The sequence below is a fragment of the Dunckerocampus dactyliophorus genome, chromosome 4, assembly GCF_027744805.1.
Source record: "Dunckerocampus dactyliophorus isolate RoL2022-P2 chromosome 4, RoL_Ddac_1.1, whole genome shotgun sequence".
In the NCBI taxonomy this organism is placed as follows: domain Eukaryota; kingdom Metazoa; phylum Chordata; class Actinopteri; order Syngnathiformes; family Syngnathidae; genus Dunckerocampus; species Dunckerocampus dactyliophorus.
Genome location: NC_072822.1, coordinates 11,367,185 through 11,389,917, shown reverse-complemented (window position 1 = coordinate 11,389,917; position 22,733 = coordinate 11,367,185). Strand labels below are relative to the sequence as shown.

Sequence of the window (22,733 nt, the reverse complement as noted above, 5' to 3'; positions counted from 1 at the left end):
CAGTCTCCCAGGAGCCTGACTCACCAAGCCATGGGAAGGAGCTTGGGTGGGAAGTGTCAAGAAAAGCTTTCAACGAACACTCAGCATCTTGTTCGAATTTGGGGGAGAGGAAAAGGCCGGGTCACGAGTCATCTGATGGCGGGAAGTTGCTCGATATGTGCGGACGCCGTCGTCACATCTCCTCTTGGTTGGTTTGAGGAGGAGGGGAGCTCATCACGTCACGCTTGACTTTTTGTTGTCTTGTTTTTTTTATTGTTTCTCCAGGTGGTGTACTTCACAGAAATGTACAAGATCTTCAGCGAGCTGACGGATCAGATCGACCAGGCGGGCCTGAATGACGAGCAGAGGCAGAGGGAGACGGAGGCCAAGCTCAACGAGCTGCGTGCTCTGTCCATCGTGGCCGACGACTGACTGACTGACTGACTGACTGACTGACTGACTGAGCCAACACCAGGAAGACACTCTCTCCATGCTCCTCTGTCCAATTTCAACTAACTGATATGGCCTTAACTTCATTAGCGGTCCTGATTGGGCCTAGTAGGACGTAGTACACGAGGCCATTCATACCGTGGCCGATTGGGCACGATTCCCCCTCCCTCTCCTGGCCTATGCTCACTGTGTGCATCCATGCTTCAGTCCATTTGATTGTCCCATCACTCCCATTCTGCTGTATTACTGCTATATCCCTGACTGGATTATTTCCAGTCTTACTTCAAGTCCTTCCGATTAATTCAATTGTGGAAGGGGACAACTATCGTTAATCACTTGCGAGAGCAGCGATCGCGTTAATTAAATGACACATTTTTATTTCGCACATCAGTGTATGTTGTGGGTGTCAATAGTCTTTGTATTTTATTTATATTATCAATTTTGTCGGTAATCATTAAGAACTTGCAAGGAGCGATCCAATTCCAGTCATTCTACAGACATGCCAAAAGAGTGTACCGAACTTGAGCACGGATCAGCGTGCTCGCACTATCCAAACGTGCCAGACGTTAGGTGTGAGTACGCCCTACACGTGTACTATTTGTGATTGTGTCTAATAATAAGACTCGGGATAACACTCTAACAAAGCCATCAGCCAACACCATCTTTTTGGAATCACTTGTTGCACATCATCAATAATTTGTTTCTCAGTCTTTTTTTTTTTTGTGATAGCTTTCCGAAATGTTTACACTATAATAACATACTGTAGGTCGAGCGCTTGGTCTCTTTATTGCAAAAATCAAGTCTCGTGCGCCCTCTAGTGGAAACAAATGGTATGCTTCCCACTTTTCTCTCTTGCGTGTCAAACCATCCATCCTTTGTTGTGCGGTTGCTTGCAGTCAAACCTTGAAGAACCTCACTAAAAAGCGTTGCACCCATCGCGCCCAAGATGGAAGTGTCAGCTGTCCTTGCACTCCTGTGTGCTGTTAACACTACGACACACACTCCCTCTGCTCCCAGAGGTAAGAAGGTCACACTGGGTATTTGTCCTACTTGATGGCACAAAATGTATAATCTGCTGTTGGAAGCAAATGCAATCGCCTTGTCTTTGAGTTTTGTATTGTAGGCTTTTAAGTTAAGCATGTTTTTTAAAAATTATTAATGAAGGTGTCTTTTAAGCTAATGAAGGTTTTTTTTAAGGAGCTGTATTAGGGCCACACTGAAGAGAAGAAAAATAATGAATATGAGAAAGTTTCAAAAATGTTCATGTGATTACTTTGTCGTATTTTTTTGTTGTAACATTAAGACTTAAATACTCTAAAATTGGGACCTTTTAGTCAAAATAGTAGTGTCATAATCGTATGTTGGTTTTCACAATTTGACAGATGAATCGTTGTATCTATTGTAAAATCACACCATCTTAACCTTATCCTTTTTGTAGCAGTAATTTGACAAAGTACAACTTTTGTCTAGCTAATTTGCAACTTTGTTTTCTCATTACAACTTTATTCTCATAACTTTCCCTTTTTGTTGTAAAATTATGACTTCTGATATTTATAGATGTTTGGTCATTTGAAATTAATATTACAACTTAATTGTCGTGTTTTGGTTGTTAAAAAAGGCTATAATTACAATCAGTGTGACTCATTGCAGCTTTTTTGTAGTAATACTGCAAATGTTAGTTTTATTCTAACATTCCAACTTTTGCCTACAATACAGTACAACTTAATGATCATTTTTCTCTAGTTTTTTGGTAAAGTCTTTATTCTCATAATACAGTACGGTATTACATAATTGTATTATGTTCATGTATTACATACTATGTTTATATTATAACTTAATTTTCATAACATGACCGTTTTCTCACAATAATTTTTTTCATAATTTTATTAGTTTTTTGTTGTCAAATTGTCTTTGTTTTTCAACTTTTATGCCAAGTACATTTTTTCTTACAACTTTATATTTTTCCACAACATTTTCGTTACAAAACGTTGTCTTCATTGTCATGTTTTTGTTCTGATTTTATGATATTCAAATAACGCAATGCAATACGTCTTTATTCTTATATTACAAACACGATTTTTCTCATAATACAACTGTTTCAACACTGACATTTTTGTCATCACATCCTTCCAAATTGTGACCCTTCAAAATACAACTTAATTCCTCCAACTCTAATTTAGTTGTTTTTTTTCTTTGTCGATGTGGCCCTAATTTCTAATGAAGTACCACCAGTGAGTAAATACTTTCAACAGAGGCTTCTATTTGTTTGTGTACGTGACGTAAGATGTTAGGTGACAATGTTTATCTGTTTCCTGTAAAATCGGAGAATAAATGATCCAGTGACATTCTTAAATGTGTTTGTGCTTTAGTGAGGTGAGTGTGTCATGACTAAAAGGATGACAAACAATTCCCAAATCTAACCATCTTTATTTGTGTGTTCAGCTTCACTGAAATAAGTGAATCAGTATTGTCCGCTCATTAGAACCAAAGCGGTATTTACAACACGTGCGTGGATGACTTGATGCTTGATTTCAGTGAATCACGTTAGATTGACAAAAGCGATCATTAGGAAGCGTGCGTGAGACAGGAAGTCATGTTAGTTACAAACCAACCCACCTTCAAATAATGCCAATGTACAAATGCAAGTGTGCTACTAAAGGTACGGAAAACTTGACAATATTATTGTGAAATTAGTTAAATACCAGCTTTTGGTCCCATTAGGTGGCAATAATTATAATTAATAATTGACTTAAAGAGTTAATACATGATATATGTGCAAGAGGTGTGTGTGTGTGTGTGGATTAGTGCTATTCCCAAACACATCCTGTTGTATGTTTATGCACCTCAAAAGGTTGTCCAGTCTCTGTTGCAGCCCGTCACAAAGCTGTCTTGCTGTACATGGCATCTATCTGCTCCTGAAAGACCCGGCGAATTTCGGCGCGTCTGCTCTTTAGGGTGGGTGTGAGGAGGCCGTTGGCGACGCTGAACGTCTCGGGATGCAAGTGAAGATCTTTCACCTGCACGCAAACGGAAGGGAAGTGTCAAGTCAGCATGTAGTTATTTCACTAAGACAGGCCTGTTCAAAAGACTCACTTGTTCGAAAGACTTGAGTCCTGCCTTCTTTCCAACTGCTTTCATGTCCTCCAACACTGCAGCCTTTACGTCCTATTGGAAGGGCAGCTTTTCATTCAAGTGGATTACCGTACTTTATGAGCAAACTGGAATATGTGCAATAGGCAATCATTTTAACTTACAGGATTTTGACACAGTTCTTCAAAGGAGCCCACAACTCCTCGTTCTTTAGCCCAGTCTACAAACACTTCAGGGTCGGGAACAACGATGCCTACCAGGTAAGACTGGACACTAGTTGAGTCACTTGGTGAACAATACACCATAGCTACTGTCCTATACAAACTATGTGTTTGTTATTATTGTGGTTGCCGATTGCATCACTGTGTCATAGTGTCAGCTGTTTCTAATATTTTGATTATATGAGAAAATATTAGAAATAGGTCTCAGTTGCCATTTTTATGCTCCCTGTAAAAGCCAGATTTTTTTTCCCCTCGTTGTTGTCCTGTTTAAACAGACAGAAAATGAGGGTATGGAGTCCACCTGGCAATTTTCTGCCTACAGAAGCTCCTTTTTATTAAAGCTGTGTAAACACTGACAGAATGTGGAGTGGCAGTCAGGCCCCGAATTGTCCAACCAGAGGAGTAACCAGTCAGAAAAGCAAGAAGCCAGAACAAGGGTCGGAATTCCAATACCCTAGTCTCATGTCTAACATCCTGTTGTGTCTGTGTAAAAGGCTACTCCGCAGTGCCAGAACTGGAGTGTCAAGTTCAACAACCGAGACTCAGTACTCCTGCCCTGTTGTGTTGAAAGCAATTGTCGCTGTCTGACAAGCATACCTCACAGGGTCCCTGTGTTTGGTGCCGATAACCTGCTTGGCTGGGTATGTATAAAAGGAAAGCAGATCAATGGCATACTGTTACAGTTCTGATGCGGCCATTTTTCAGACTCTCTGTGTGCAAGGTTAGTACGATGCAGTACAACCACAGTAGCAAACATGCTGTGCGTGTGCAGGTCGGTCTATGTGTCCCATTGAATGTGCAGTATACCTGTAAACTATCTCCATGCACAAAGACCTGCAGCACAGGAACACAGCGCATGTAGACATTTTCTATCTTCTCCGGAGCGATATACTCTCCCTGGGACAACTTGAAGATGTGCTTCTTCCTGTCGATGATGCGCAGCGTCCCGTTCTGGTGAAGGACACGTTGAATGAAATACATCACCAATACGGTAAGGGTACCAAAAGACAGTGGTACCTCCACAGTGGGAGTTTAAACCGTCGTCATGCAAGTAGTACTCCACATATACTTTTTCTTTGGAAAAGTACCATTCATATGTAAACATTTAAGTTCTGATTCCAACAAACTGATGCAATTTAATTTTTCTTTTTACACACAGTTACAGTGGGACCTCCAAAGCAGGTTCTATAATTTGGAGGGTTTTTTTGGAAAAAATGTAGCCTCAATCGTCAAACAAAACCTGGAGGTCCGAGCTTTTCTTCCTGTCACTCACACACACCAGTTACCTGATGAAATGCAGCCGCGACATGGATCTCGAAGGTTGGTGAAGTTATCAAAGCTAAGCTAGGAACGGAATGACGGAAAGGAACAGGAAGAAGCCAATCTTACAGGAAGCCACTGGCCTACATCTCCACTGTGGAGCCAACCGTCACTGTCCAAAGCTTCGGCGGTCCTTTCAGGGTCCTTCAAGTAGCCCCTAAACACACTGGGACCACGGATGCAGATCTAATAAGGAAAGCAGGAGAATGAGTGAGAAGAAGTGTCATCACACATGTTAAGCTCACCTCTCCTTCTCCGTTCTTTGCGTAGTAGTTCATGTCAGGGATGTCCACCAGCTTCACAGCAGCACAGGGCAAAGGAGCGCCAACGTGTCCTAGAAAACACACAACTGTGACCGCAGCAAACGCTTGCTAGCGTGATAGTCCAGAAGGCTAACCTGCACTCCAGTCTCCCGGCATGGAGAAGGTACAACCTGCTGTGCACTCCGTCTGGCCGTAACCTTCAAAGATGAGGCAGCCCAGCGTGGCTCTGAGGAAGGACAGCACGGTGGGGGAGATGGGCGCTGATGCAGTCAGGGCGAAGCGCAGGTTTCCTCCTAAACTGGCCTTAAATAGACAAAGCCAAAGCGTGCCGCTTTACCAACACGAATCTGAACTAAATCCTGCTTCAACAGCAAGTAGACCATATTTTCCCACCGACCTCCCTGAGCCAAAATCTTTCAGTGGCTTCTCACTTGCCAGCGTTGCACGCTTGTCCAATACACTCCCACAGGCTCAATATGCTGCGCTTGCTTTTGGCACCGCTCGCTTGGAAGAGCTCAGCTTCTCCTGCAAACTTCTCATACCACATTGTGGACTCTCTGCAAGCTGCTTGCCTACTTGCCACTAACTAGACAGAAATCCTCCCCCAGGAAACAGAATATATCTACTTAAAGACAAGATAGCCCGTTATTAGTTTGAGGCTTTACTTTTGATGTTGTTTTAGAAAACTAACAAGCATCTTATTGTTACTTTTTTGTCGCTAAAGCCGATTTTCAGGGTTGAATTTGTTGAGCTTGGTGCACGCATTTACTTTTCTGCGTTTTATCATTTTGATACGATGTATAAGATGCCACAATTTGAACATTTAATTTCACAAGCATTGAGGAATAGTTTAATAGGAGCCAAGCTAGCTACAGTAGCTAGCAGCTGTGTTGTAGGCTTTTAGGCTCACACTACCTACACTATATGCCGCCATCTTTGCTTGTTAGCATGCTAACAAGCTATAACAATTAGCCAGAACAATTGGCTTTTGGAAATATTTCAACTTAAGAATTCCAACTTAAGAAAAAATGGTGACAACTGCTTAATTATGTGGTGAAAATGTAATCATAATTTAGTAAAGCTAACAAAATCACAATGGCTTTTTTTGTAAACCAAGGAGTATTTGGGACACATTTAAAATTAAAAAAAGACTAAAAACCATGTGAATACAAAGTAATTCTGAGCATAAATAAAGTAGCAAACAACTCTTTGCATTGTGGCGATGCTTCAGTTGTCATGAAAAATGAAGCTAGTGGAAAACACGTTAAAAGCGATGTAATAATCGTGTTTATTATATCATTTGTGCTATTCATGGATTGTTTAATGTGCTGTGTTGAAAGTACAAAGAGGAAAACAGAGATAATAGTGCCATATGTCGTAAGAGCGACATTTTGTCCCTTGGAATACACCACCAGCCACATCATTAGGTACACCTGTATCAAAAATGTAAAAATGTACTAATACAGTCAATACTCATTGCTTTTTCTTTTTCTTTTTGTTTTCCTATACTTCTCCACAAAATAGTGTTTTCTAAAGCCAGCAAGCCAACGAACATTCAAGTAAAGAAATGATCCATCCATCTATCCATCTATCTTCTATGCCGCTTATCCTCACTAGGGTGGCGGGTATGCTGGAGCCTATCCCAGCTGACTTCAGGCGTGGGGCGGGGTACACCCTGGACTGGTCGCCAGCCAATCACAGGGCAGTAATGGCCAGCATCTTAATAATAAATGATAATGACGACCCTGATCCTGGCTCCGCACTTAAATATAGTAGTCCAGGCCCCACCCTTCACAAAGTTTGATGACAGTCGGTCAAGTCATTTTTGGAGTTTTCAGTAGGAAGCTAGACGCCAGCATCTTTGTAGACGCCGCTGGTCCAGCATGGGTACAAATCAACAACACTAGAAATAGCTTTTGAGCCACTGACCTGAATCCTGTTGAAGACCAGTTTGTCCCAAAGACTGTTGTTGCGTACGATGCCGCTGCTGAGCTCAGCCTGCTTCCTGTTCACGGCGTAGTGAAGCAACGCTCGCCTCAGCGGGGACGTCACGGAGCCCAGAATCTGTACAGGAAAAATGGTGAGGGGGTGTGGGTAGCGGGCGTGAGGATGTGATCTTTAAAACCCACCTTGTCGTAAATGCGATTGAGCAAACGAGGGACGACGGGAAAGAAGGTGGGCTTGAGGGTTTTGATGTCATCCATAAGAAGGGAAATGTCTCCTTGGTAGAAGCCCACACGAGCTCCATGACAGAACATGGACACCTGTGACAAGATGAGGTTGAATTTAACTTAAAAAAGTCACCAAGTCATTATTTTTACAACCTTTATGTATATTCTCAACACCTGTTTCCATGCCAATGTTGCTGGAGATGTCATGTTTCATACCTGTGGACAATTTAGAGGTTGCCAATTAACCTGGCATTTTTGGAATGTGGGAGTACCCGGAGAAAACCCACACAAGCGGAGATTCGAACCCAGGTCTTCCCGATCTCCTGACTGTGTGGCCAACATGCTAACCACTCGGCCACCGTGCGGCCCTCCTGTTTCAATACAAATTATTTCATCCAACTTTTAAGATGCAAGTGTTTACATTTTGCACTGTTGGATCTTAAGGAGGTTCTAAGCAGAGCTTCAAAATGCAAAAAGAAAAAATCACAAAATTTAGTGCAAAAAAACACTAAACTGAAACAGACTTTTATCAGCTGATCAAAACTTTAAGACCACAGCTAAAAAAAACCAACCCAAAGCCCACCTTCAGTCGAGAGGGATGCCCCCTGCAACATCTCCACATAGCCGTTTGACACCCCTGCACAACCTGATGCTCCATTGTTCCATTGAAGGAAAAAGCACCCCAGATCATGATGGCGCCCCCTCCACTGTGCCGTGTGGAAACATCTCAGGTGGGATCTCCTTGTCATGCCAACTTTCTTTCTTCCACCTTTCAATGTCCCATGCTTGGTGCTCTCGTGGGCAATTTTGTGAGGCATTCATAGACGTTTTGTGTTTTTAAATCCCTTCTCTAGCAGATAGATGCCGTCTGATGGCAGTTGGACTGCACTCGCCCCCAGTAACAACCTTCTTTCGGGCAGACGATCGTCCCGTGTCTTGACAGACAGATCCTCTGGCTCAGGGTGAGTGACGTTTTTTGGGTCTAGACCTTTTTTGCCTTTTTTTTTTTGCCTCGAGAAATCATGACAGTGTGACAGAAAATGACATTAAATCCACATTTTTGCCAAGATTTTGGCTTTTAAAAGCTGTGGTCTTGAACTTTTGTTCAGCTGGTAAAGAGCCTATTTCACTTGTTCGCAATAAATTGCTTACTCATCATTTTTCCCCATTTTGAAGCTCTATTCAGAACCTCCTTAAGACCCAACAATTTTTCAACTGGTCTTAAAATTTGAATCAGGAGTTTAGAATGTGCCTTATTTTCCCTAATTTCCTGGAAAATGTGTCTTCTTTTCAAAAGAAAATGTCACAAGTATGCAGGAATCAATGGAAATCACCTGAATCATTCTCTCAAACATGTGGGCCAGCGGCATGTAGGAGATGGAAATGTCTTCTTGTCGTATGACAAAGGAACCCTGGCAGAGGACAAAAATAAGGAGCAAAAATGAAAAAAAGTTTCAGGTATCGAGGGAGAGATGAATCCACACGGGCAATCAAACATGCTGTTTTTCCTCCAGCGCCCAGACAGCAGAATCTCTATAAAGAGGCAATTAGTTTAAGTAGCTTGGCAGCCACAGGGCCAATCAAACACTCAGTTAATCATACCGTTACACACAGCAGGGAGGAAACAGACACAAAGCAGATGTGAAGTTATGTCAATGAGAGCAAGACAGACCTCCAGGATCTTAATGACAGAGGAAGTGTTGGAGGCGATGTTGCCGTGGGTGATCATGGCTCCCTTAGGCTTGCCTGCATATAAACAAACAAAGACATTATTTAGTTTGGGGGAGCCATAAAGACGCTGTAAGTGGATAAGCCTCCCATGATGTGAGCAGAGGATGATTAGACTTGTGGAAAAATCTGACGCTACCTGTGGTTCCACTGGTGAAGCAAACCACGGCCAGATCCTGGGGCTGGGGTGGCTACAGTGGAGGGAAATAAAAGAATATGACGACAGACCACCTATGACCTTTTGTACCAGTGACTGATAGAGTACGCCCTTTAACCCATCTACACTTCTACCTCTAAAGTGGAATGCTGGTGCTCCGATTTTTAAGGATAAAGATGGCACTGTAGCGTCTACCCGGACGTTGGGAGTGTAACAGATGCCCGCCAGTGTGGCTGTGTGGTTGTACGTTTCTAAACGCCACTCCCTGAACCTGAAGAGTCACACCAGGTGTCAAGCTGACAGGCCGGGCTTTGGCTCGACGCTAAAGGACCTTGGTTCGACCTTGGCAGTGACCCAGGCTGGCTGAACCAGGCAGGTTACTTAAGGATGACAAGCTCTTTATTGCACAGCTTCTTTCCATGTCACTTCTCTGTGGGGTGACACACTCCTCCCACCCTGTTGTGTTGAAAACAATTGTGATTGTCCAACAGGTATTTTAGACATTGCCACACACCTAATTATGGGATTGTGGAATGTTGTCCTGCTGCTCTGAATGTGAGTGCGTTTTACTGATCGCTTTTGGAATTGATTCAAAGCGTCACAAAAACGCCACAGAAAGACAAGAAAAAGCTAAACGCAACGTTAATCCTTGATGCTGAGCTGTCGTGCGACGTCATGCGAGAGAGCCGTTCAGACTCGAATTTGGTTAGTGGAAAAATCCAATATTGGACTGGCAATTGAAAACTCACCACAGGATCTTTAAGGTTCTGCCTTCCCAGCTCCTACAAATCAAATCAAACTTTATTTATATAGCACCTTACAACATCCCAATGGTGCCCAAGGTGCTTCACAAGAATAAAAGCACCTTATAACAAATAAGAACATGGTAAAATCAAATAAAATATAACATATTAAATACAACATATAACAATTTAAAACAATAATAGATGCGCATGTGTAGAATCACATTTCAAGTACCTAGAGTATACTGATCACGTATGTTTATATCTACAATATTAGACAATCCATTCATGATTAAATCAAAAATGAGTGCGTGTGCACATGGTCTGCTCACCATAAGCTGCGCCAGTTTGACAACCTCCACTTGGCAACTTCTCGCCCTCTCAACGAAGGCCTTGCTGAAATCGTTAAAGAGAACCAAGCAGGAGAGCTTGGGAGCGTTGCCGTTCTCCTTGTTCTCCAACAGAGAGACCGCCTTCTCCTCGAGGTCGCAGACCACCAGAGAGATCCCAGCTACAGTCCACCACATAAAACTCAATCAGGTTCCAAAGACAGGCTCAGCTCAAATGAAACTGAAATGTCATATCTTCCCAGAAATGAAAGGCAGAGATACACTTTCAGAAACAAGACAAACGGACCTTTACTTCCTTGAGCATGTGCTGTTGTTATGTCTACATGCAGGCATGCATCTCACCAAGGTTGAGTATATGGACCATGGCTTCCAGCCCCAGTGTCTCATACAGAGGAACCACAGCCATGGAGTAAGTGTAGCAGGCCAGCTCTGTAATGATCCACTGTCACCAGCAGAGGGAGACAGATCGTCATTTTGACACATTGATTCCAATCGGTAAGTGAAACGTTAGCCAAAGCAAACAACGACACCTTGGGTAATTATCATGAGTGTTTTGAAGCCGATCTATGCAAATAGCCCGTCGGGTATCTGATGACTATTAAAGCAGACGTGCATGATTAATACCTGTCTAGAAACACATCTTCACCGCCTGCAGTCCAGTTTTATCCATGTGATCATGTACAAGAATACACTTCAAGGACACACACTGACCAAGAAAATCATTTTGAGCTTCCTGGACAAGATTTGTGACACAAACTCAATGACATAAACCACTGACCAAATAATATGCTGTTTTTGTTATTAAGGTGTTGGTCATAGTTTTATTCACATATCACAATATAGATTATGTACATTACAACAAAGTAGAAGGTCATATTTATAGATTAAATGTATTGATTTGTTTAGGACATTGAAATAATAAATATTAATATAAATATGACTAAGTGCCGGAAACACATTCTTGTCATGTACTCACTGCTTTAGCACAGTGGGTCCTTTTTTCACATGCATTTCATCAAAAGAGCTACTCTGTGAAGTCTTTCTCAAGGCCTATGCTGCATTTCTGAATGACCAATGCCCCACAGTTTACCAGACATGTTGGCCTTTCGTACTTGAAGCAAGATGATAGTGACTAAAAAGTAAATCCTGAATATAAATACTAAGTTCTCCATTCTGCATGTATTTACTCTATCTTCTAAAATACCCCTCCAAACAAGGGAGACACATACCTCCGGTCTGTTCTGTGCAAATATGGCAACAAATTGTTGAGGGTTGGGCTTGCAGCCTTTAGCCACCAGACCAGAGCCCAGCAAACGTGCTTGCTCTGCCACCTACAGGGTCCAAAGACACATTGCTCAAGAGGTTGTACACGACAACAAGAACATGCGGTTGAAAAAACAAATATGTGAGACCTCAGTGTAGGATATCCACTGGTAGGGTTGGCTCGGCTTCCTGAAGCCAAGACATGGCCCATTTCCTGAAAACCATCACACGAGTAAAGTTAATCTAAGAAAGTGACCATCGGAATTGTGGGCAAAAAGTTGAATATCAGTTTCATCATATATGCTTTCCTGATGATTACTTCTCTATTCTTGTTTCATCATTTCTCCACAATTCCAAAGGGTGGTGTGGCAGGAAAACAGCACCAGAAGAACACCATAGCCACAGTGAAACATGACGGTGGCGGCACTGCCACATGTTCTGTACACTGTGCATTTAGGCTACACTGCATTGTTATTTTTTGACATGACATAGTACAACAATGGCTGCTGATGAGTAAATAAGATGATTAATGTCACACCTGCGGTCCTCAGGCCCCTCTGAAACATGTCGTAAGCCGTCCTGGTGTCGTCGTAATAGAACTCCAGCAGCACGTCATCTTGAAGAAGAGCTGAGCGCCTGCAGGTGGGATCGCCCTACAACAACGCACTACGGTAAGATACGAGAGCAACACTCACACTGAGATGCGCACAGGAATTCAACGTCTTGGGCCATAAACCCACATTCACAGGTACAGATTGAACTTGAAGGTCACACGGAGGACGCATGGGGCGTGGACGAGTCACCAGCCAGTATGCGGTGAGGGAGGCCAGGGCTCCTAAACCCAGAAGGGACGAGGAGGACAGATATGAGGACGACGGTAGAGACGGCAGCAGACTCCTGTGCTCCTGTGATTCTGAAACTTTGAGCCCCACGTTGGATCGAAGTGATCGTAACCACTCTGGGAAATACATGCTGAAAGAGAACAAACAGACAAATGGACTTACTGTCTGCGCTGGGACAGGAGATTGGCATTCACCCACCTATACTTTTTGCACAGAACCTAGCGAAGCGAAGCTATTGCTGCGGCTGTGTATGCTTTTACACAACATCCCACAATCTGACAGAATTAGGCGCGTGACAAAAGTGACAGCAACAACACAACAGGGCATGAGAGGCGAGCCTGTCACACACCTGTCCCGGCTTTCCACTAGTCCCTTTCACACAGTCCATGTCCCACCTCTGTTACAACTCTGCTACTACCTCCAAAGGCAGTATTTTGTCTTCCCGTTCCAGGTCAGTGCCATTCGTACAGAAAGTTAACAAGGGGAAGAAAAGCCGGCTTTGAGCAGCAGGGTGAAAGGGGCGAGTGTTGAAAATGAAACTTCACATCCCTGTGCCAACTTTCTAACATTCCCTTTCACACAGGCAGCCTCCTGCCTCTGCTATGGCTCTGATACTACCTGCAAAGGTGGAATATTGGCTATCAACGGACCAAATCAAGATGAACCCAAGAAAAACAGTTCATGGTTTGGTCATAACATATCAGAAAAGAGACAAAAAAGTAAATCACTGTTTTCCAAAGTGAAAACTGATGTGTGTGTGAATATCTTCTTTTACCTAAAACACAAAGATAATAGATCTGCTTTCATGGACGACTTCAATAAATTAGAAAATATTCCCATTTGAAAGCCTGACATAGGATCATTACATTTTTAAATTAAAAAATGATGAATCAAATACCATAATCACCAATTCATTGATTAGTTGTGGCAGCTCTGCGGGGCAGGAGAAGTGAGTCCTGCCTCTGTTATGTCTTTGATACTACCGCCAATGTCAGAATATAGGCGGGACAAGTTAGTCTCCCATTATGTGTCTGTGCAATTCACACAGAACAGTGACAAGGAGGAAAAGCCGGCATCGGCAGGCAGTGTGAAAGGGGCTATTGCTGGGAGAAATCAGCACCGACTAGGAAAATTCACATCCATCCATTCCCTTTTATACTGGCATGTTACCTCCTCTGTTATGGTACTAATACCACCTGTGAAAGCAGGATATTGGCAGGACAACTTTTCCCTGCATTGTCTTTAAGTATACATAACACAACCATGTGACAATTTTGGGAAAAAAGAGCTTTAGCAGGTGCTCTGACAAGGTTAATTGGCTGATATTGCTCGACAATTTACTAATTAGAACTAGGTTGTCAACAATAGCGTGTTAATGGTGGAAACTAATTTCTTTCATAAATGACATTAACATTTTCAGTGTAATTGACACGTGCGTATCATGACAAGCCACACCTCTCTGCTCCGGCAGTGGACAGAGGCCAGTGTAGCGTCCCCATCGATGTACAGAGAGTCAAACTCCGAACATCAACAGTGAATGTCAGTGAGTTACAACTACCAATCTTCTTTTTTCCATTAAAAAGCTTTAAAAAAGATGGCCCTATTTAATTGTGTAGATTAAAAGTGTGGTGTCGCTTAGTTTTACTATTCTTACTGTAAGTTACAATACTGTTCGAAATACCTGTAATCCCAGCCAAAAACCTCGTTCAGAGGAATTGCAAAGAAACCGACACATTATACTATGATGTGTAGTATGTTGTAGCTTGATTTTCATGTTCAGTTCATTTGGAGCTGTTGACAAAAATACAGTACATCACACACATATTATCACGTCATGTCATTGACCTTGCTGTTCATAAAATGGGTATATGGTATGGTATATGGTGATTAATGATGATTAATTAATTTGTAAATGGTAATTAATTAGATTAAAAATATTAATGATTTGACAGATTTTTCTATTACAAATTGAAAGAGGCTTTTTGTTCTTCCAGAAATCCTCCATGTCGACTCCTCTCATCATCCTACAACCAGCAGGGGGAATAAAACAATGTTCCACTTGGGAACTTAAACTGCTCCTAGTCTGAGAGCTCAGTTTAAAGAGCGGGTCATGCTGGGACACACACTTGGCACAGTGTAGTTAGAAGAAGGGAGGGGTCGAGCTGGCGCACCACCAGGTTGTCAGAATGAAGCACCCCCAGGTTACTCTCAGTCACTCTTCTGTCCAACAAGGAGAGTGCGGCTCTCTGTGTACAGCTGTGAATGTTTGGTGGCGAGGACTAGCTGACAAATCCTCCTCCTCTAGCACCCTTTCACCATGCCAGAAACATTATTGTCCATATTGAGTGACATCAGTGACAGACGACGACACAGAGAGAGGAAGCATGGGAAAAGAGACAGGCACATAAAAAAAAAAACACACACACATTTTGACAGAATTTACTCACACTTGCACTCACACAAACCGATACCACCAGCACCTCAGGTAGTATCCTTCATGTACACCCCTCAACCTTTCACCTACTTTGCTCCTCTGTCCCCCAGTAGGAGAGTGGAAGCATAAATGAAGAAGTGAATTCTTTAGAACCGGTCTGATCCAGCATTGCTTGCCTCTGTGGGCAAAGTGGTGGCCAATCTCATCTTCAGTACATAAATATTCCATCATAGGCATCCATTAAATGTAATGTAGCTGCTCACTCGCCAATTTACACCTCAGCGTGTAACGGAGCAGATGGAGAGCCGTGAGTGCTTTCTGTGGCTCCATAAACGAGAGGTGAAACATTAAAAAAAAAAAAGACAAGAAAATGCCAGTTGAGTATGAAGAGAACTCCCTGCAGCCTCCAGTCCCCCATCCCCCTACCTCTCCCCTGCTGCCCCCACTCTCTCTCCCATTCATAAAGACTATTGTCAAAGCCTAGACAGGCGCCATTATTGTGGCACAGCACTGACTGCCTGGAAGACCCGAGACAAAAGAAATGTGGAAAAATAGTGAAGGAAGGACCTCACCAACAAGTCAGCTTCACAGCCGGAGTAGTGATCCCTGCTGGGACTATTTTGTTATTTCACTTGAATTTATATCCTGAGTGCAGAACCGGATATACAGCATAACAAGGATGTGTTATAGGTTAACATTTATACAGTCAAATCAAATACACTCAACATTTGGGTCACCTTTACTTCAACCAATCAGCTCCAACTTCACTTTGATTAAACAGTATTTCATGTACTCGTATTGCTTCCATATCGTAATCGAAAGCTGTATTAAACTGTCTGATGTCAGAGGGGTATTGATCCAACCATATGATCATTATTGTGGTTGTAGTTTGCAGTGGTATAGAACGTCGTCAAATTTGGAATTTGGAATAGTTTTGGGGGGGAAATTGCCTTGAAAACTGGCACCAAAACTTCCATCACTTGCGTAAAATCTCACATTACCCCAGCATTCCTAAGAAGAGCACAGTGCCTTGCTTTTTCTTGTGCTTTTTGTGCTGGCGGTCCACTTGTTCGAGTGTTTTAGTGCTATTACTTGTTTTAAGGTAGAGTATCCTACTGATTATACAGTGGTTAACTTCTTTCTGCACTTTTGATCATGTTAAAGTGTTTACTTTTAAAAAAATCACCTTAAAGATTTAAGGACGCCAGCAGTTTGACTATAGAAAGGATCAATTTAATAGCAGTTTTATTCCCGCACCCCGAAACAGATTGTGTTTTGTATTTGTGACTTTACCCTTCTCATTTAGCTAAATAACAGTAAGCGAAATGGTAGAAACAGCTCTCAGTATGATGCGAACTACGACCACAATAACTGCTAAAATAATACTGACAAGACCTTGTCAACAAAAACTGGGTATTATACAGTAAATAGTTTTATAGACCAAAAAAACTCACAAAAAGTAGTACTTAGTATTTCAACACACTCCGGCCACAACCCACTCCACCAACTTGGCACACACATGTTTAGCTTTTTAAACACCTCAAAAATGATATATATGGCTTGCCAACTAATTGTACTGCATATTATCTTTCATCAGAGACCTTCCAGAATTCCGGTGATGACAGGCGCCCTGTAATGACATAAAAGCTGACAAGACACCAGCGAGTGCAGAAAAGCACAATAAAAGCAGCAAAGATTGCAGCATGGGCATTAGGCATGTAAGAGCCCAACGCAGCACGCAGGTATGTGCACGTCCACTCTTCAGTCATGACGCATTCATGAAACAGCAGCACAGAAACCACAATAGCTTTTAAAAATGACTGTTAAAATTACAATCATGGTGTGTTGTTGACTTGCATCATATTATTTATACCTGCCAGGTTTCCCATCAAATTTGGAATGAGGCGCGACCGCACGCTATCGCTTTGCAAAGCAGGCACGATTTTAATCTGATACTTTTATTAACTGTGCACATAGAAGCTCACTTGACTAAGAAGCTGATCACAGGATAACAATGTTTAGCTTCCACCAACACAAACAGGTTTCTTATAATTAAGGTCCTCCCATTTCTAGTCGAGGAAAAGCGGATATTTGAAGGCAGCTGCCTACTGGTACAGTATTACTTCTTCCACACAAACAAGGCAGCTTAAAATACAGTCAATAATCATTTTAAACAATTTTTCCTGTATTTTCGATTAGAGGAACGAAAGCACCGGCCATTAATCCATAAAGATTACATGCACATGCGTCATGGCCCATTACTGTATGATGGACACCCCAAAGGTTCTACAATTTGGAGTTCAACCAACATTTTCTGGCATGCTATGGTATGGTACGGTATGGTATGGTACGGTATTGTACGGTATGGTATGGTATGGTACGGTATGTTATGGTATGGTATTGTACGGTATGGTATGGTATGGTACGGTACGTTATGGTATGGTATGGTACGGTATGTTATGGTATGGTATGGTATTGTACGATATGGTATGGTACGGTATGTTATGGTATGGTATTGTACGGTATGGTATGGTATGGTTTGGTATGGTACGGTACGGTATGGTACGGTACGGTATTGTACAGTACGGTATTGTACGGTATGGTACGGTATGGTACGGTATGTTATGGTATGGTATGGTATTGTACGGTATGGTATGGTACGGTATGTTATGGTATGGTGTGGTATTGTACGGTATGGTATGGTACAGTACGGTACGTTACGGTACAGTATGGTATGGTACGGTACGGTGTGGTGTGGTATGGTAGTGGATGTTTATTTGTTTCATGTTACATATGTAACAAGTTACATGAAGGAACATCACATGGTTACATTTGCATGATTCAACATTCAACAGTCTGAAAAGGAGTAGGAAGAAGCAGAGCTGATATTCAATCCTACCTAATCCTGGGATTACTATTGCAACAACACATCATCAGGAGGGTAAAACTAACCTGTCTCACGACAGTCATAACTCATTCACACCATAACTTTCACTTGTTGACACTTGCAATATTACAACGTCTGGCATTTGTCATTTACATTTTTTTCTACTTCCTGTATGAAATGATGGTGTTAAAGAAGCAAATTGGCGTTCAAATCATGACCTTGTGCAGTATCAAGAAATAAATAAAATCGTTAACAATAAAAAAAATTGTTAATAATAAATCAGAATAAATTGGAATTAGCAAAACATTAAATAAAACAAATAAAACATTGAGGATGTTGACTTCAAAGCTGTTTGAAGTTGCCGTTTAGTTAGGGAGGCGGCGGGGTTGTGTTTGTGAGGAGATTCCACCACAATTGAGCGGTCCACCGGGGAAACAATTCCCCACACAAATGTTCCTTCTCCTCACGATGACAGCATTTCAATCACGCGATGTCAATTTCCACGAGATTCCGTGTTTAACAGTGGATTCCACTTTTACTGGCCAATGCCGCAATTCCGTCCACAATTATGTTAAGCATTGCAAAGCAGAACCACCAGTTTTACTGTGCATATGACAATAAAACTCTTGAATCTTGAACTCATAAGGCCCGACATACCCCTCTAAAGTCAGCTCGAAGCTCAAACCATCATCATGTGTGACATCAACATGCTCTTCTTCTACAAGATTACCTCCACAGTTGTGTTTGTCTTTTTTGTGTTGCTTGCAATGACTCCATAAAAGGGTAAAAGAAAATTAATTCCAGCAATACCCATAAAACGCCACAAGGGGGCAGTGTCCTGCATAATTAGTTAGGTAGCTCGCTGGTAAGATTACACAAACCTACAAGAAATATTGGATATATGGACTAGATATATAATATATGGATCGGAAGTGTCTTAATAACAGGCTTTATGGGCGGAATAGGTGTGTCCCTTTCTCTGCATTAGTTAGATGCCTCTTTTTTAGCTGTTTTTATATTTTTAGAACGCACAGAAAAGAGAAAGACGTATTAATGTTGTGGATGATGGGCAAAATTCCCAAAAAAGTGCAGTTTTCCTTTAAGGCGCCATCTGTTGACACACTGCTACATAGCTAGATATCTACCTGTCTTGTGCTGGAACGACTTTTCTTGCACCACCCGGGGCACAGCTGATGTGCTCGGAGCAGGAAGAGATATAATGGGATAATGCTTGGAACATGTTTAAAAGTTAGCGTCCTCGAGGCAGCCACGTAACTGTTGCAAAAAGTCTTTAAACCATATATTTGAGGAGTTTATGTTGGAAAAATGTCCATAATTTGAGTCGCTGCTTGTCACAGAATGGTGATGGTGGGTCCAGCAGCCAAACAAGTTGAGATCCACCGCTTTAGGCAGTAAGGAACTTTCATTTCCTAAAAATCTAATTGTAATTCAGACTGTTTAAACTGTTACTGATGCATTTGTCAGCATTGTTGCACTTGCTGTACAGCACCTGTGTATTTATTGGCCCTCTGGTTACTTAATTAGGGCTGAATTAATGCATTAATAACAGAAATTTCCTTTAACGGCACAATTTTTTTGATGCACCATTAAACTGCGCACATCCTGTTTGACCCTCGGCCCACGCCGTAGCTTGAAGAAACGCAGCGGACAAAGAAAAGGGTATTTTGAATGGTAAGTTCCGCTTTGAAGCCCTGGCAGATGGCTGTCTTGACAAGACCAAAGTTATTTGTGTCTACTGTCGCTGTGAGTTGAGTTGTCTCAGGGGAGTCAACTCTCAAATGCCAGAGAGAATGTACTGGAGCACTACAGGTATTTTTTTTTAAATTGTCATTAATACAGTGGTACCTTGGCATACAAGTGCCCCAACTAACAAGTGTTTTTTTTTTTATGTGAGCCGTCGCTTGGCTGATTTTTTTGCTTTGAACTGCGAGCTACAATTTGGGTTACGAGCTGCTACTTCCTGGCAGGCATAGCCGAGGACAGCTATTTGGGGGCTCGTGTCAATGTTACAAAGGCAGAAGTGGGCAAGCGCACACATCACTCATTGAGATGGCTCGTGAGGGAATTTATTAGCGTTATTATTATTATTTATTATTATTTAACGACGAATTAGTGTAGAATACAGAGTGACAGAATACAAGTTGCACGTTGAAAGACCCGTCATAACGCCACGGCACTGAAGTCGCCAGGCTCAGAAAAGTGTGATAAAGTTTGTGTGAAAGAGTGTTTGTGTGTGCATGTATGTATGTGTGTGTAAAAGAGCGTTTGGAAGTGAAGTAGAAGCCATAGCCTGACTGCACTATAGCGTACGAGTGCAGTCCTAGTTCTGTCAACTACTGACTGTTCTGGAGTCAAGTTGTCACTGTAAAGAAGCATTTTTTTCCCCCAAAAAAACACATCCTGAAAAGAAGAATATACACCAAAAGTTACAAGAAGTAAGACAATTTCCATTCCAAATCCAAACAAATGAGCGATCACACAGCCTCCCCGAACGTACCGCGTTTGACCTACTCTTAAGGTCTGTGAGCTATGCAGGTAATAAACGCGAGGATGACATGAACGCTGAAGCTGCACAGTAGCTGACTGACAATGAGGGCGATGCTGGGGAATTCCTCCCTCTGACCCAGAAAATGGCAGGAGGGTGACATAGGGGACTGGGGAGGTGGGGGGCGGTGTACCAAAGCTACAGCTGTAGCAATGAACTGTGCTGTTCAATGTTTCCACTGCAATTCAGGCTGTGGTGGAGGGGAGATGAGGTGGCGAGACACGAGGAAAACAGGAGAAAAAACTGAATGCTCCGACTGCAATTCTCAAATGTGAGCGGGAAAGCACATGTTGATTGGTGACGTGGAAAGTGCATGAAGAGAATACGAGAGAATACTTTGTACTTATTGGGAGTTTACTGTGTTCCAGAAAACCTAGGAGTGTGTTGGCGCATGCACATCCAAGTATTGACGTGTTTCGTCATGGATGCATTCCTCTAATTGTGGGGAAGAAGAAATATGTGTGTCATTTGCATAGCAGTGATGGGGGAAGTCATAGAATGTTTCTACACTACAACAGAAGTCATTTAAGGATACCTTAGATCACGGGTTCAAATTCAAGGCCCGGGGCCACATGCCACCAGCATTTTATGTGGCTCGCAAAAACCTGGGAATAATGTGTGTCAATCATGCACTTCACTTTTATCCTTCTACGTGTTTTTATTATTTGATTTTGACTGACAAATTTTACTGCATGCAGTTTTTCTCAACTTGAATATTATCTGATCATGGAACAGGGTATTCCAAAAATTATTTGTTATCAAAAATAAAAACATAAATAAATCCTTCGTTTATTGCGGCTAATTAGTTCGTAACCGCGATAAGTGAATTTCCGCAAAGTAGGATTAATAATTAATAATAACAGATGGAATATTTTTGTAGTTAGAGCATAGAAAACCTATTTATGATTTTTTTAATTTGATTTTTACCATTATTAGAGACATGAAATATCACCCCTATACCAAGTGGCTCTCTGAGAGCTGTCATTACTGCGGTTTGAAAACAAGTTTGACACCCCGGCCTTAGATAAAGAACAGGCCTCTGCTTGAACGATATAGCCTTATCTTATTTATGTTATTAACGCGACAGCATGTCATTTCTGATGCATTATTATTTTGACTTTGACAATTATTTTGGAGTATTTCTATTACTTTCTATTACAAAAGGTGGTTGTTATAAAATGTAAATGTTGACAGTCAGCTACGCTGCACACGTGCACTGCATGACGCTGAAATTCCCACAACCCCCAGAGACCCCTCAGTTGTTGACCATGGCAAACAATGGAAGGATAACTCAAGGCTGATATATTTATTGTAAAAACAAAGTAGCACTGCCCCGAGGATACAGCCCTGAGGAACACCAGTACTGATTAAACATGCATGTTTGAGACGGAGATACTCTATATGGCCAATTCCGCAAGCCTGACTTGATTTGTCAGAATATTATATTACAGTTAACCTACTTTACCAGTATCAACAGTACTGACTGTTTCATAAAACTTGCTAGTTTATTTCATCAGCAACATCAAGAGGCAATGCAAGAAACGCATCAAAAATCCTGCCTTTTAGTAACATAAGAATGTTACAATAACGTTTTCATGAACACTGTCAGACAGGTGTTACTTTCACTTTATGTTGTATAGTTCTCACTTGTTGTGTTGCCCTCAGTGTTTTACGCCACTGCAAAGTACAGTCACAATAACAAACATGTTGTTAAATGAACACCTCTCAAAACAGAGCATTGCTATGTTTATAAAGGGTGAATATTGCTTTTTAATCAGATTTTACCAGATTGTGCAGGTGTCTCTCTAATCAGTGACAGCATTAAGTGGCGAAATTAATCAAAGTTGCATGTTTGAATGTGTATGCGCGTTAAAGTTCGTTAACATCGGTATTAGTTAGTCATTAAAGTGAAGCCTTTCAGCAGCACCGTATGTTTTTCCTTTTTAGTGTGACACACAACAGCCTCAACAAGCAACTGCAAGCAAAGCAGCCGAACTTTACCTACTGAGAAAAAGAAGCCTTGGTAGGTCCGCAAAGAGTGAAAACGACGAATAAACAAAAAAAAACAAAGAATGAAAAGTAAGTCACCTGTTAGTTCCGAGTTCTACGATTGATGGAACTACTTTCCGTTCAGCTATCGGAATATACTCATTGTAAAGGTTCGTGCCTATCACCAACCGTTTCCTCTAACAACCTTCAAATTAAACATCTAATGACGGAAGCTGGATAAGCGGTATTTTTAAGTTATTTTGTCCGTTTTTTTCTATAA

At 41.8% G+C, this 22,733-nt stretch overlaps 2 protein-coding genes across 5 annotated transcripts in view; one reads left to right on the top strand and one right to left on the bottom strand.

The window, feature by feature from the left end:
• bin3 (bridging integrator 3) overlaps window positions 1–3,278 on the top strand; it is a 41,797-nt gene extending 38,519 nt beyond the window's left edge. The window contains exon 9 of the mRNA XM_054773025.1: window positions 265–3,278. Within this exon, the coding sequence (XP_054629000.1) occupies window positions 265–411 (147 nt within the window). The 3' untranslated portion in view covers window positions 412–3,278. The remainder of the gene's footprint in view (window positions 1–264) is intronic.
• On the bottom strand, window positions 2,820–22,624 carry acsl2 (acyl-CoA synthetase long chain family member 2). 4 transcript variants are annotated; one of them, XM_054773020.1, is made up of 20 exons: window positions 22,553–22,624; window positions 12,476–12,707; window positions 12,274–12,388; window positions 11,885–11,949; window positions 11,702–11,803; window positions 10,815–10,914; window positions 10,455–10,633; window positions 10,129–10,161; window positions 9,362–9,413; window positions 9,167–9,240; window positions 8,829–8,906; window positions 7,453–7,587; window positions 7,253–7,387; window positions 5,458–5,626; window positions 5,306–5,394; window positions 5,130–5,246; window positions 4,548–4,691; window positions 3,684–3,785; window positions 3,523–3,594; window positions 2,820–3,446 (listed from the first exon to the last, which is right to left on the bottom strand). In XM_054773020.1, exons 2-20 carry the CDS (start codon window positions 12,704–12,706, stop codon window positions 3,306–3,308), a joined length of 2,133 nt encoding a protein of 710 aa, XP_054628995.1. In that variant the 5' UTR covers window position 12,707; window positions 22,553–22,624; the 3' UTR covers window positions 2,820–3,305. The 4 variants fall into 4 exon arrangements, with proteins under 4 accessions (XP_054628995.1, XP_054628996.1, XP_054628997.1 ...); XM_054773021.1 differs by having other exon boundaries at window positions 22,470–22,599; XM_054773022.1 differs by lacking the exon at window positions 22,553–22,624 and adding an exon at window positions 22,466–22,548.
• Between the last annotated feature and the right edge of the window lie 109 nt (window positions 22,625–22,733).

Excerpts from the sequence above, each read along its gene's own strand:
- acsl2 (XM_054773020.1), bottom strand. The coding sequence starts at position 12,706 with ATGTATTTCCCAGAGTGGTTACGATCACTTCGATCCAACGTGGGGCTC. Across the intron at positions 5,395-5,457 it reads GCCGGGAGACTGGAGTGCAG|GACACGTTGGCGCTCCTTTG; the intron begins GTTAGCCTTCTG and ends TGTGTTTTCTAG. Across the intron at positions 4,692-5,129 it reads ATGTAGGCCAGTGGCTTCCT|AACGGGACGCTGCGCATCAT; the intron begins GTAAGATTGGCT and ends GTCCTTCACCAG.